This window comes from Drosophila montana, unplaced genomic scaffold, assembly GCF_035044405.1.
Source record: "Drosophila montana isolate Dmon_TW-CO22-7 unplaced genomic scaffold, ASM3504440v1 contig_189_1, whole genome shotgun sequence".
Classification (NCBI taxonomy): Eukaryota; Metazoa; Arthropoda; class Insecta; order Diptera; family Drosophilidae; genus Drosophila; species Drosophila montana.
Genome location: NW_026996818.1, coordinates 27872 through 41426, shown reverse-complemented (window position 1 = coordinate 41426; position 13555 = coordinate 27872). Strand labels below are relative to the sequence as shown.

General features: G+C 39.8%; 1 protein-coding gene and 1 long non-coding RNA gene across 9 annotated transcripts; both read right to left on the bottom strand.

Moving 5' to 3' along the window:
- Window positions 1-6822: 6822 nt before the first annotated feature.
- Window positions 6823-8086, bottom strand: LOC135441245 (uncharacterized). The gene is made up of 5 exons (XR_010438438.1): window positions 7668-8086; window positions 7541-7597; window positions 7318-7466; window positions 7143-7211; window positions 6823-7075 (listed from the first exon to the last, which is right to left on the bottom strand). It is a non-coding gene; the product is annotated as an uncharacterized LOC135441245 (long non-coding RNA).
- Window positions 8087-11144: 3058 nt separating this feature from the next.
- LOC135441242 (uncharacterized) lies at window positions 11145-13386 on the bottom strand. 8 transcript variants are annotated; one of them, XM_064700779.1, is made up of 4 exons: window positions 12626-13386; window positions 12321-12559; window positions 12246-12265; window positions 11145-12075 (listed from the first exon to the last, which is right to left on the bottom strand). In XM_064700779.1, the coding sequence occupies exon 4, from the start codon at window positions 12014-12016 to the stop codon at window positions 11507-11509; it is 510 nt and encodes a 169-aa protein (XP_064556849.1). In that variant the 5' UTR covers window positions 12017-12075; window positions 12246-12265; window positions 12321-12559; window positions 12626-13386; the 3' UTR covers window positions 11145-11506. The 8 variants fall into 8 exon arrangements, with proteins under 8 accessions (XP_064556849.1, XP_064556848.1, XP_064556844.1 ...); XM_064700778.1 differs by having other exon boundaries at window positions 11145-12154; window positions 12246-12559; window positions 12626-13384; XM_064700774.1 differs by having other exon boundaries at window positions 11145-12413; window positions 12455-12559; window positions 12626-13384.
- Window positions 13387-13555: the final 169 nt, after the last annotated feature.

The window sequence follows — 13555 nt, the reverse complement described above, 5'->3', positions numbered from 1 at the left end:
GCGTTTTGCCGTCGTCAATGGCACAAAATACCTAAGCCAACGAGAGGCCTTGAACAAAATTCCAGGCATTGCTGTGTCTCCGTTACTGAACATCATCAACCATGATCCCGCTTTGAGCATGCCGCTTCTCCATCGGATGAATGATCACAATCTACATGTCATCCAAGAGTTCAAGGATGAAGTAGAGGCAGCTGGATCACAAAAGGCTTGGTTTGCAGGCGCTGTCGGATTTGTCGTCATCTTCAAAGGTTCAATCGTCCTCTACCTGTATTCGAGGAAAATACAGAGAATACCCTGGCCAACGTGGTAGCCTGATCCCTTGCTTAACCGCAAGAGCAGTGTTATCATTTATGATGAAGTAACATTTATTCATGTAGCTTAAGTATGTGTAGTTCTTCCTTTTGTAGCTTTTGCCTTCAGCCACTAACTATACAATGCATAGATATGTCAAACAACAGAATAATCGCCACACAATAAAACGAAACGACTAAGCCCAATGGGTGCCCGAGCCCATTTAAGTGTGCCTAGATAGAGTAAGACTGCTGAGAGTGGCAGCCGAATGCCGGCCTCGGAAGCCGAACGTTCAGTATTAAGCTGCATATCGCTCAGCGCACAACGTCGCTGCGGCTGATGCCTTTTCATAATATATGTACATATGTCAGTTTTTAATTCCAAAAACATATGTGTGTAAGCATGTGCAGAGTGTGCCTCGCTCTCACTCATTGCTTTCGCACTTGTGTGCATCTCTTTCTCCCAGCATAGCTTTTCAAGAATCCCGTACAAGTAGATCGCGGCGTTTGTCGCGAGCCAGAGATTTTTTCTTCAATTGTATGCCCTTTGTGCCTGTGGTGGCAAAAGGCACACACATTCAAATGCTCTATCATGTATTTCTTCGTCTAGTCAGGCATAATGAGAAGAATCTGATTTATTTATATTTAATAAAAACTTAAATGACCCAAATGAAATATTTATATTTTATATTCTAATATTTATGTTTACTGTGGGGACCTATTTTGCTTAAAATAAAAAAAAACTAAGTCGTATTTCTGCAAGGGTAATTAGTCTTCGGCTTGTCGATTCATTCTGAGAAAAGACCAAAAATTTAACATATTCAAATTTTGCGACTTGCTACTTGTGCACCCGCACACTCTTTCGAGTAAGCAGTTGTCCGATATCATAAAAGGGTTTGGCCTGTTTATATGCAAAATTGCTTTTTCCATGCTTATTGTAAGGGTAAGGGTACCTGGCATAAGTACATGATAACTTTTTGGGCCTGCCAAGCACACACTTACGCCCTTTTCTATATGCATATGCATGAAAGCATTTATGCGTTTGTGTGCGTGTTGGTTGCCTGCCCGTTCGATGCAAATTTTAATAGAATTGAAGTTTTTGGCATTTCTGAATTTCGAGCTTTACACACACACACACAACTGTTTGTCTCGAAACAGAGATATTTTCATCAATGGGTGCGTAAATATTGGCGACGGGCCAAAAGGCCTTGCGGCAAAAGGCACAAATGTGTAAACCGTCAATGACAAAAAGTGATCCCCACTTGTCACTCGCTCGTTTGCACTATGATATTGAAAAGGCAGTTAACGATCAGAATGTCTAGCATGCGTCTGGGTCCATATCATAGTTTCGAGTTAATAATTGGTTAATAAATGGTGGCGTAGAAAGAGTTAAAGAACATATTTTTTGTTAATTTAACAAACTATAATAACCGCGAAATGCGCAATCTCGTATGCCTCAATTTGCTAACATTTACCCTGTTATTGCAATGGCGTTCAGTTTATTTTTAAATAATAGATTGATCTACTTAAATTTTCACTAATATATTTCATATTCCTCACTTTATGCGCAGTTAGCGCCGCCAGCGTGAATTAAACAGTTTTAAAGGTAACGGAGCCAATTGCATCCATCGGCGCCATGCAAATCCTTCCCCAAATGTAAATTTGCCGACAAGTGCATGTATTTGCACCCAAAGTGTAAATTCAGTGTGCAACGTATGACAATTATTAATCTTATTTAATTGGTTTTAATAAATTTTAATAAATTTGTTTATATTGGTAGCCTCGCATGTGATACCTGTGCAAAACTACATATCAGTATCCGGACCGGTGACGGCGACCATGGCAAACATCAGGTGCAAATATTATCCCGATTGCACAAAGGCGCGTTTTACTAAGCCTAAACAGCGCCTGCTCTATGGCTTTAGCAAACCTTTGTTTTGTTTGTTAAATTTTTAAAGCATTATTTTAACTTTTATTTATATATAATATACTAGCGGGTATAACCCGGCTGAAAATGATTTTGAAACTGATCGGACGGGAATCAGACACCTTTTATGCAAATCGGACAAAACTTAAAATTCACCAAAAATATCTTTGAAATGCATTTTCCACCGAAGGAGTTTAGATTTTGCGAAAAATGTGAAACACGACTCAAATGATTTTTCTTATAGATCTTTGGAAACGAATTTGAGCGCGAAACGTCACCCACCAAATCTTCGACCCCCATTTGCACCAAGGAGGAATGGATTTTTCAAAAAGTGTGAAATACCCCTCAAATTAATTTGAACATAGATCTTTGATAATAAGTTTGGGGCCGATCGGATGGTAAACAAAAAAGTTACATACAAACGATTTTCGCGATTTTTCCACACTTGCGGGTGGAATTTCCCGAAACCCCGTCTTAACGTGCACCTAAATCACATAAGGGAACTACATTATTATCATTATTTCAGCTTCCTAGCTCTAACGGTTTGGGCTGTGCGTTGATTACCAGTAAGTCAGTCCTTTATGAGAAAACAACTAATTAAAATAGCAGCACAGAAAACAATACAATCGCAATTGAAATGCTGTTGATAGAATTTAAAGCAGATGCGCATTAGTGTGTGTGTGTATACATCTATACAGAAATTCTTGGAATTTGCGCTTGCTGCTGCTGATACGAGGAAAGCCAAAACACGTTTTCTTTAATAATGTATTTCTTAGCCGATCTTGATGAAATTTTCTACAGTATCCACATCTTATTGCGCTATTAAATATTCGGGTATTCTCAAAAAGTCAATTGCATACAAATTGTGGCTTAAATTGATAGGCAATACAAGTTAGATTATTAACTTGATTTATGGCTTTGCGGTGGTAGCGGGGAGGTGGCGATAGGTATAAAATGAAAGATACTTGATATATATATACTATTCTAGAAGCTACATGTCAAGTTTGGTGACACTAGCTCTTATTATTTACCCAATTTACTAAAAAATCAGGATTTCGATATCGCTATATATCGATTGCTTGGAAATGGAGTAAGTTATCCAATATCACAAAACAAACTCGATCTGCGCGGGCACTAGGAAGACCTACAGCTACAATTTTAAGTCTCTAGCTCTTATAGGTTCTGAGATCCTTGCGTTCATACATACGGGCGGACGGACGAATGGACAGACAGACGGACACGGCTAGATCGACTCGGCTATTGATGCTGATCAAGAATATATATACTTTATGGGGTCGGAGATGCTTCCTTCTGCCTGTTACATACATTTGCACAAATACATTATACTGTTTTTACCCATTTTTAATGGGTTGTGCAGTCCCGATTCTATTTCAACTTTGCAGCGTTAGCTACGTCAACGTTAGCCGACAGACCCATCCAGTTGGCCGGTTCAGCTGTGCTGGCGCCGGAGCCTGTTTCGACGCATTTACCTCCTGATAGAAAAGAAAAGTGTTAAATAACTTTAAACTTTAAAAAATCAAACTCTAAATTTTAAATAGTTTATCAAGAATGGTAGAGGGTGAAAATTCAGTCGCTTCTTAAATTCAAATTTAAATGACTGTCGAGTTTTATCAGTCCAAAAATCTTTCCAAGATTGGACTTCATTTGTCGTAGCTATTAATGTATTATAAAAGTCATAGCCCAGTTTCTCACAAAATATTTCATTTATTCAAGTTTTTAGACATCAACTTTCACCTAGAAGAGAATCGATTAAATAAGTGTGCACGATTAAAAGATACCCTGTTTCCAAACCCGTACAAACAAAGTCGATCGACTTACGGCGGATATTTCTTATACGAGGTTTATTTTCGTATAGCTTACCACCGGTGGTATAGTGCACCATATCCACCATTTGTTTATCTGCACGCAGAGCGCACGTGTCTCCATATAACAGTTGGCCTTAATAATGTGCACAGAGCCATCACTGAAAAGAAAGTGGAAATGTTTTAGTGTCTATCGTGCAATTCCATGCCACAGGCGCTGTTGCCACTCAGTTGAAATGATAATTGTAGCCGGCATTCCTCATAAGTGAATGCCAGTGTCATGGACCCTTGAATATAAAAATATAAAAGAACACAAAAATGCGTAAAAGAGTAACCGATATTTTAATTAATCACTTATTTTCACAGGCTGTCAACTTTGTGTTCTTGTATGCTAGCATAATCATAAGTTGGCAGTATCTAAAAAATTGGCGCTTAGTGTATACAAAAATGCAATTCAAGTGATATACTGCACAATTGCCATGCTAGATGGTTCTAGCTTTAATTCCATGCATTTTAATCTTTTTCCCAAGCTTGCGGGAATTTCTAATCAATTTTAATAAAAAAAAGTACTTAAAACGTTTTTTTTTTATTGTTATTTTATTTTATATAGTTTATTAATATAAATATAATATATATATACATTTATAGTTTTTTATTGGGCCATGTATTCGTATGCCACGTAACTGCGTCCATGGCTACTGTGGCTGTGGCATCTGCTGTGGCTGCATCCATTGCTGCACCCATGGTTGCTGCGGCTTCTGTGGCTGCATCCATAGCTGATGCGGCTGTGGCATCTGCTGTGGCTTTGGAATTTACTGTGGCTTCTGTGGCTGTGGAGCCGGTGGCATCTGCGGCGCCTGTTTTGCCTTTAGATTTGCCACCTCAGCCGTAAGGCGCTGAAGCTGCGCGTCCATTGTTATACCCTGAACCCATTAAAAATGGGTATAATGTATTTGTGCAAATGTATGTTACAGGCAGAAGGAAGCATATCTGTCCCCATAAAGTATATATTTTCTTAATCAGCATCAACAGCCGAGTCGATCTAGCCATGTTCGTCTGTCTGTCCGTCTGTCCATCCGTCTGTCCGTATGTATGAACGCAAGGATCTCAGAATCTATAATAGCTAGAGACTGAAATTTTAGCTGTATGTTTATTTCGTCATATAATATGAGCTAGAGTCACCAAACATGACATGTAGCTTCTAGAATAGTACATATATATATCAAGTATTTTATATTTTATACCTATCGCTTGTCGGAAGAAGAGGGTTCAGGGTATCTCCTAGTCGGGCCGCTCCCAACTAGAACCTCTTACTTGTTTTATTTTATTTTTTGGTGCATTTGGTGTTGAAAGAAGAGGGTTCAGGGTATCCCCTAGTCGGGAGCTCCCGCCTAGAACCTCTTACTTGTTTTATTTTACTCCGATGAGCCCTTATAATGCAGCATAGCTTATAGTTTTGGGCTGGCAAGGCTTAATTAGCCGAGTCCTTTTTGTTTTAGCTTGTTGAGGCATGCTTTTGTTGGTGACTCGTCAGGTCCATTTCTCAATTCAAAATATTGCCAACTTATTTAGTTAAGCACCGTTCCAAAAAAATATTGCCACCATTTGGTAGATATATGTTGAAATATTGCTACCATTTTAACTAATAATAATGTTCAATAAATATTGTTTGTTTTGCAATAACATAATAATATAATGAGCAAAATAGAAAAATGAGAATTTCTTAAAAACTACCTGGACGATTTTCTTAAATTAAAAAGCAAAATGATTGATAATTCGCAGTCTTTATGTTAACCAACCGTGCATTTACGGCCATGATCGGAGAAATTAATAAATATAGGTTGAAATTAGTTGAAATATTGCCACCATTTTAATGAATAAAAATGTTAAATATTGACAGCTAGTTTTTTTTTGCAATAACATAGGGCATAATGAGAAAAGAAGAAAGATGAGAATTTCTTAAAAACTGGCTGGACGATTTTCATTAATTTAAAAAGCAAAATGATTTTTAATATGCGGTCTATATGAAAAACTACCGTGCAGGGCCATTATCGGATATTATCGGCACATATTGCCCCCTTTTTGTTATAATACTGTATATAAATAAATATATGCACTGTTGCCTTCTTTAGCAGCAGTCTTGGCCAAAAGATAATGTTTTATTGTATGTCAATTATTTTAAAGTCTTCATTTCTTTCATATGTTGTATTTGACATTATTGGCAGAATTGATAGTTTTCCTAGTTGGCTGCGTTCTTTTTTAACTGCCACGCCGATATATTTTTATCGTAGGAGCAGAGTAGCAGGAGTGAAACCGGGCACACAGCGGTGCCAATTAATTGAAAAGTGGCAACGCCCGGCTTGCGATACACTGCGCTGGGAGGGGTTACGACATTGAGCGATCATGATTGGGCAACCGATCCGCTCATAGAGAGATTAGGGGGAGAGCGGATCGGATGCTGTTGCTGCCCAAACGTTCAGCAGGAGTTCGATTTTGAAAGCGGTCAACGGCGGGCGTGCCGTGCTCGAGGCGAATTTAAAGTTCTTCTTTTTACATGTCGGCTCCATATAAAGATATTCTAGAAAAGTTATCTAACCGGCCAGCTGACTAGACGCGTACAAATTAAAATTAACAATGAATATTTTTGCTGTTTAATAATGAAACATGAATTTAAACATTGTGTCACGATATACAAAAATTAAAAAAAAATTAAAACTTACATGCGACACGGGACGAACAAATAAAAAAAAAGAGACAATTAATAAAAGAAACGACCCACGGTTTCGGCAACGAAGGGACCAGCTCTCGGACCAGAGAGGCCAACATAGTTACACCCAGGCCAGGTTTCGACGCAGCGGCACACGTCAGCCATACCTTCGGCGTACTGATCATCGACGCTATCCAGGAGGATAGGTTAAGAAGCGGCCACGGGTGAGACCCCGCCAGCATCATCCGAGTGAGTCAGTTCTATGTCATCCTTCTTCGCCCCGAGTAGCAGGCAGAGTCAGACGTAAACTCATGTTCGAGACCCCTGACTAAGAAAAGGTTTTTTTTGCCATCATTAGTATTAGTTCTCTTGTATAAATATATACCTGTACTTACGCCTAGTTTCACTTAAGAAAATTTCCGAAAGTGTGAACAGTGAAGGAAAGGCCCCAAAGATTATTACGTCTGCCAAATAAATAAAAAAAGAAAATAATTAGATTTTTGTTAATTCGTGCACGAGCAATATCCGCTTATATGTATATATATGTCATGCACCATATGTGCAGATTACCCATTATGATCGGTCACTTGCTCTCCAATTGGTGCAATAATTGCCTGGTGTTTGTATCTTCCCCTTGTTTTTTTTTTGTTGACTGGCAATAACTTCAGCAGTGTTTTCGTCGCCTGTTCAATTTAATGTTGTTAAAAAACGAATGTATTCTGTAAGAAAAATTAATTTTTAAAAATTAAGATCAATTGTGATAATTATAAGGCAAAGCAAAGAATGAACGCACCTGTTGACGAGCTGAAGGCAGCTTGCTTGGAATCCTAAATTGCAGAACGGGGATACCCTGGGAAAGTAGGAGATAAGAGATGTTAAAATTGTTAGTAATTATAAGAAACGCAACCAATTATACGCACCTACTGAAGAGAGAAATGTCCGGCTTAGTCTCAATTGATGGGGAGAGGGGGCATGATAGCCGACGGGCTGATGCAGGCCATCTAGTGGCCAAAATGAGGGAGACGAGATCAGGTGATCGTCTCAGGTAAGGCGTGTACGCTGGGTCCGGAACCGGACATTGTTTACATTTTCTTGTTGTTACAGCTGTTAGTGTTGTTCATTGTCAATAGTTCCGGCTGTTTGTTGTTATCGATTATGTGGTTCATTTTGAATAGTGGTAGGTCTGTTTTGCTACAGACGTTGTAGTTTTGTTGATATCCATTGTGCGGACTGCGGGCAAGGGATGGGACTACACCCAGAGGACCGATGAGCCAGCCGGCGCGGCCCACAGAGAAACAAGCAGTTCCGTAACACATATATACAAATAATTTGAATTAATTTGTTCCCGGTCAATACTGCATAAAATTATTTAAGACTGATTCCAAGCAGTGGTTCGGGTCCCGTTGGAGCTAGTAATTTGATAGGCCTTTTGAATGAACAACAAAGGTGTGTTCACATTTTATTATTTTTCTAAATAACTGGCTGATTGATTTGTTTCGAATTAATGCGTAATTGTATGGGGTCATTTTGTATGGGGCTAGCAACGAGGTTGCTGCACTGTTTTACAAATATCTTAAAGATCTTTAATCGTGCTTATAAGGTTTTCGGGGCCATTATCCCTGAATTAAGATACCTAAAAAATGGTGGAAACCTAATTTTTCAACCCCTTTGTTTACCCATATTATATGCTGAAATTAAAAAACAAATAAAGGTATGCAGTAAATAATTGAATTTTTTGCAATTCTGCATTTAAATGTATTTAGTTTGTGCTTAAAAAAATAATTACAAGCATTTAAAAGTAAGTGATTCGTTTTCCAATACCAAGTACCAAAAATCGACGCTAATTCACCGCCACTAATTAGACGCACATTGCGGCCTTACGGTTACAATGAGGATGATATCGATAGTATCAGTTAAATGTTTATTATTTTTTTTATTATTTACAATCAACGGCCTATATCTCAGAGGGTACAAGGGAACCGCTCGACCTGTCCGTTAGAGGTTCAATGCAGAGGTGGTGCCATTTAGACCTGAATGTTAATATTGTTCATCGAAATTCCGGGAAGAAGAGCGGAGAGTGGATGACTGCCGGCCGGAGGAAGCGTATGCCAACGTACAGGAAACGGAGTATCTCAAGCTCGAGCGGAATAACGTCAGGTTTGACGGCGAGGACGCCATGAACTTCGTCGAGGACATTGTGGTCCGAGTGAAGTTCCTGCAGAGGCAATATTAATGCCCGATGAAGAAAATCCTGCGTGGTTTTCACCTACTCCTAACTGGACGTGCCCGCGAGTTGTATTGGATTTAGACCTGAATGTTAATATTGTTCATCAGAATTTGCCTTACGGTTTCGGAATTTGGCAACTTCATTGTCACAGTCAATTGGTTTAATAATTGAAGGATCAGAACTTAAATGTCCACGATTGTACGTGAATCAAAAGCTTGGGCTACTCCAAATTAAGAAAAGAAGTCAACGCAGGATAAGAAAAAAATATTTCCTATCCGTGGAATAGACGTCAACATGAAGTATTAGTCCAGCATTGGAAGGTATTCGAACTCTGCTCATCGATTGATGAGGGTGACTATTGCATTTATTCACGGTACAAACCCAAAAATATGCGGCTATTTCCGTTGCTAACGGGTTCATTTTAGGGATAAAATAATTACGAAATATCTGTTCTGTGTTCTTTTGAGCTGCGCAATGAGCTCAGCTATGCTCTGTCGTGGCAATCTATGATAATATTTTTAGAGGATCTGATTGTGGTTGAAGGGAATGCTTCAACTTATGTGCTTGTTTTGGGTTAAGGCTAATACTGGCAGCTCGTAATGTATCGCGTTGAATACATGCGCTTTCACAACGTCTTGTAACATTTGTAGGAGTCTTTCGGTCTGAAATATTGAATGACATGACAATTTTTTTTTAAAACAAGTAAGAGCTTCTAGTCGGGAGCTCCTGACCAGGGGATACCCTGAACCCTCTTATTCCAACCCCAAATGAAGCTTGCGCAACTCTCTCGTTTGCTTTAGTAGTAAGAAAGATAAATTTAAAAAAAAAATAATTTCCCTTGGCAGGGTTCGAACTCGCAACAGACAGCACTACTTGCCGCTCCTACTCAACAGCCACACCAATAATTGAGTCTTATTGAGAAAAAACGAATTAAAATAGCAGCACAGAAAACAATACATACGCAATTGAAATGCTGTTGATAGAAATTAAAGCGGACGCGCATGAATGTGTATATGTATACAGGAATTTTCGCTTGCGGCCGCTGATACGAGGAAAGCCAAAACACGTTTCCTTTAATAATTTCTGTGTTTCTTAACGGATCTTGATTACAGTACATCTAAATGTGCCATAGAATATTTGTGCATTCTCAAAAAGTCAATTCCATTATTATATTTGCTTATATGGGTGGGCAGCATAGATTGGTCTATTTACTTGATTTATAGCTATGCGGTAGTAACGGGGAGGTGGTGATAGTTTTAAAATGAAAGATACTTGATATATACATATAAATGATATATGTATATACTATTCTAGAAGCTACATGTCAAGTTTGGTGACTCTAGCTCTTAGATTTACGCAAATTGCTCAAAAAACAGGTTTTTGATATTTATTTTTATCGATTACAAGTCTCTAGCTCTTATAGGTTCTGAGATCCTTGCGTTCATGCATACGAGCAGACGGACATGGGTAGATCGACTCGGCTATTGATGCTGATCGAGAATATATATACTTTATGGGGTCGGAGATGCTTCCTTCTGCCTGTTACATACATTTGCACAAATACATTATACCCTTTTTACCCATTTTTAATGGGTTCAGGGTATACAAATTAACTTTTTACTGAACGGGTGCTATTTTCTTCAATGACTAATGGGATCCTAAAACAGTTTACCGGTTTTCTGTTGTCACTATCGTGTTTGAAAGAGATTCCTCATTGTGGCCACATCTGAGTCTGGGGCGTTAATTTCTGGCGGGAGAAGGCGTCTGCCACGAAAATCTATTGGCTTTGGCTTTTTCGAGTCTTGGAAGGCTAGTATCTCCTTCATTTAAAGTTTAAAGGCTTCTAGTTGTTCTATTGTTGATTTTTTTTAAATGATTGACTCTAAACAACGTTTTTATCGTCTGAATCTTCGCAGGAGAAATACAAATACTAAACACTCTCATATGCAGAAAGAGCTCTCAGTTTGAGTGTGATTAATGTGCTTTATTTGTGCTCTACAATTTTTATATTTTTTTTGTGTTTCTAAGCCTTTATTTCAGTTATATATCTCTAGTTTACGTGCTTTATTTAATGAAATAAAAAGGATTTGAACCTTGTGAATAGTGTTATCTGTTGTGCAGGGTAAGTTTGTAAATTATTACATATATCAACCGTGGTGTCAGTCTAGCGTCGTTGTTAATTTTGTTTTGAGCATTTTTCTTTTTTTTGGCGCTCCCCTGGCATGCACTTGCTTGTGCGTATGTTCGCTTGTGCATATTCTTCTTGTGCATCGCGCTCTCGCCAGATTTTGGTACTGCTTGTTCTATTTTTGTTCGCCGTTATTTGTTTTCGTTTTGCGCTCTCGCAGCTTTCTTTTCGTCAAATCCCATTTGCCATTATGCAGTGCTGCAATAAACCTTGCACTTTTTACATAGTCGCAATTTATTAATTGTTGGTTGTATGAGAATATGATCCATCCTAAATGTGAAGGTCTCACTGGCCGTCGTTGCGACAAGATCTCTACCATTGCCAATTTGAGTCGGATCAGACCTTTAATGTCCTATCATACCTATCACACCTATCATACCATCCGGCATCAGAGAGTCCAGCGGGCAGCCTTCATGGAGATGATGAAGGGCATCATCGATGTGCTCAGGACGCCAGGGAGCCATGCCGGAGAGCCCAACGCTGCGCCGGCGCAACCGAGACCCATCGTGCCGGATCCGAAAGCGGGCGCCATCGAAGGATCGCGAAGGTTTCCAGAATTGAACGTTTTCACTACGTTTTCGGTGGTACCGAAGCCACTGAGGCAAGGCACGCATGAAGCAGATTATTCGTCCAGCAGCCCAGTCTTCAACACAGATGGCAAGGGACTGCCTAACTCTAATAATCGTCACTTCCGGGCAGAAGAGCGGAGAGTGGATGACTGTCGGCCGGAGGAAGCGTATGCCAACGTACAGAAAAAGGCGAACGGTATAACGTCGTTTGACGGTGAGGACGCTATGAACTTCGGCGAGGACTTTGTGTTCCGAGTGAAGTTCCTCTGAACTTCCAATGCCCATTGAAGATATTCTGGGGAAATTTATTCATCACCTTAGACCACTTCTCGAAGTTTACGTTCCTGAAGGCCATGAGAGAAGACAGCGAAGCAGAAGTTATGAACATCCTGGTGCATGAAGTGTTTTTCAAATTCGGCATGCCTGAGGTGATCCACCCGTATAATGGGTGGCAGTTCATATCCAAGTCATTTGAGGCAATAGAGGCATTAGACATTCTCCCCCGTGTACTCACCTCAAAAATCCGAACGGTACAGTCGGTCATGGAATATATGGATCAGAATCATAAGGATTAGGATGCGCACCTACCTGAGGTGGCGATTCGGAATGCGGTTCATAGCGCTACGGGGGTGACTCCCTTCGTCGCGGTATTTCGTCAGCACATGTACTTGAATGGTTCCAGCTATAAGCTGGTAAGAATCCTGGAATCCGAGGTCAAGTTACCTGCACACTGCATGCGATCGAAGTTGCCAAGCCAAGTTTGCCCGGAAGTTTCTAAATAGGCGCGTCGTTCGAGCTGTAGGCGCCAACGCCTACGATTTAGAAGAGCTGCAGAGACGCGTGTTAGGAGTATTTCACGCAAAGGATTTACGGCTATAAAACTAGTATGCTCACCTCCTCGTCAGAAGTTGGCAGTAGCAGTGCCCGCCTTTTGTTCAGTGCAGCGTTTATTTTTGTCTATGTCTTTACAATAATCTGGTGTTGTTTCATTTGATATTATCGGCAGCGTCGGGGTATTGGGAGTAAAATCGAATAAGCATTCAGTAAAAAAGATTGTGTCGGGCAAACAGATAAAACTATAAAAAAAACCAAGATTCGTTTTAATAACTCAAAATGAAAACACAAAAAGTTTAAGCGGCGCAAAAAGAAAGACAATGATGCGAGCTGCAACGGGCGGAACCCAACCAACCCTAATTGAGTGAGTCCGTTCCGTTAAGTCCTTCCATTGGAAGGCATGACTGCCGACGCAGGCTGATGTAGGCCAATATGAGGGAGACGAGGATTAAGAGTCCGACTCAGGCAGGGCGGGCATGCCTGAGTCTGGAGCCAGGAGTCTGGAGAAAACTAAAATGGATTAATAGTGTTTTTTTTATTACCTGAACCCATTGAAAATGGGTAAAAAGGGTATAATGTATTTGTGCAAATATATGTAACAGGAAGAAGGAAGTATCTCCGACCCCATAAAGTATATATATTCTTGATCAGCATCAACAGCCGAATCGATTTAGCCATGTCCGTCTGTCTGTCCGAACGTCCGTCCGTCCGTCTGTCCGCATGTATGAACGCAAGGATCTCAGAACCTATAAGAACTGAAATTTTAGCTGAAGGTCCTCCTAGTCCATGCGCAGATCGAGTTTGTTTCCGATATTCGAGAACTTGCCCCGTTTCCAAGTAATCGATAAAAATAGGTATCGAAAACCTGTTTTTTGAGCAATTTTGGTAAATAATATGAACTAGTCACCAAACTTGACATTTAGCTTCTAGAATAGGATATATATATCAAGTATCTTTCATTTTATAGCTATCGCCACCTCCCCGTTACCA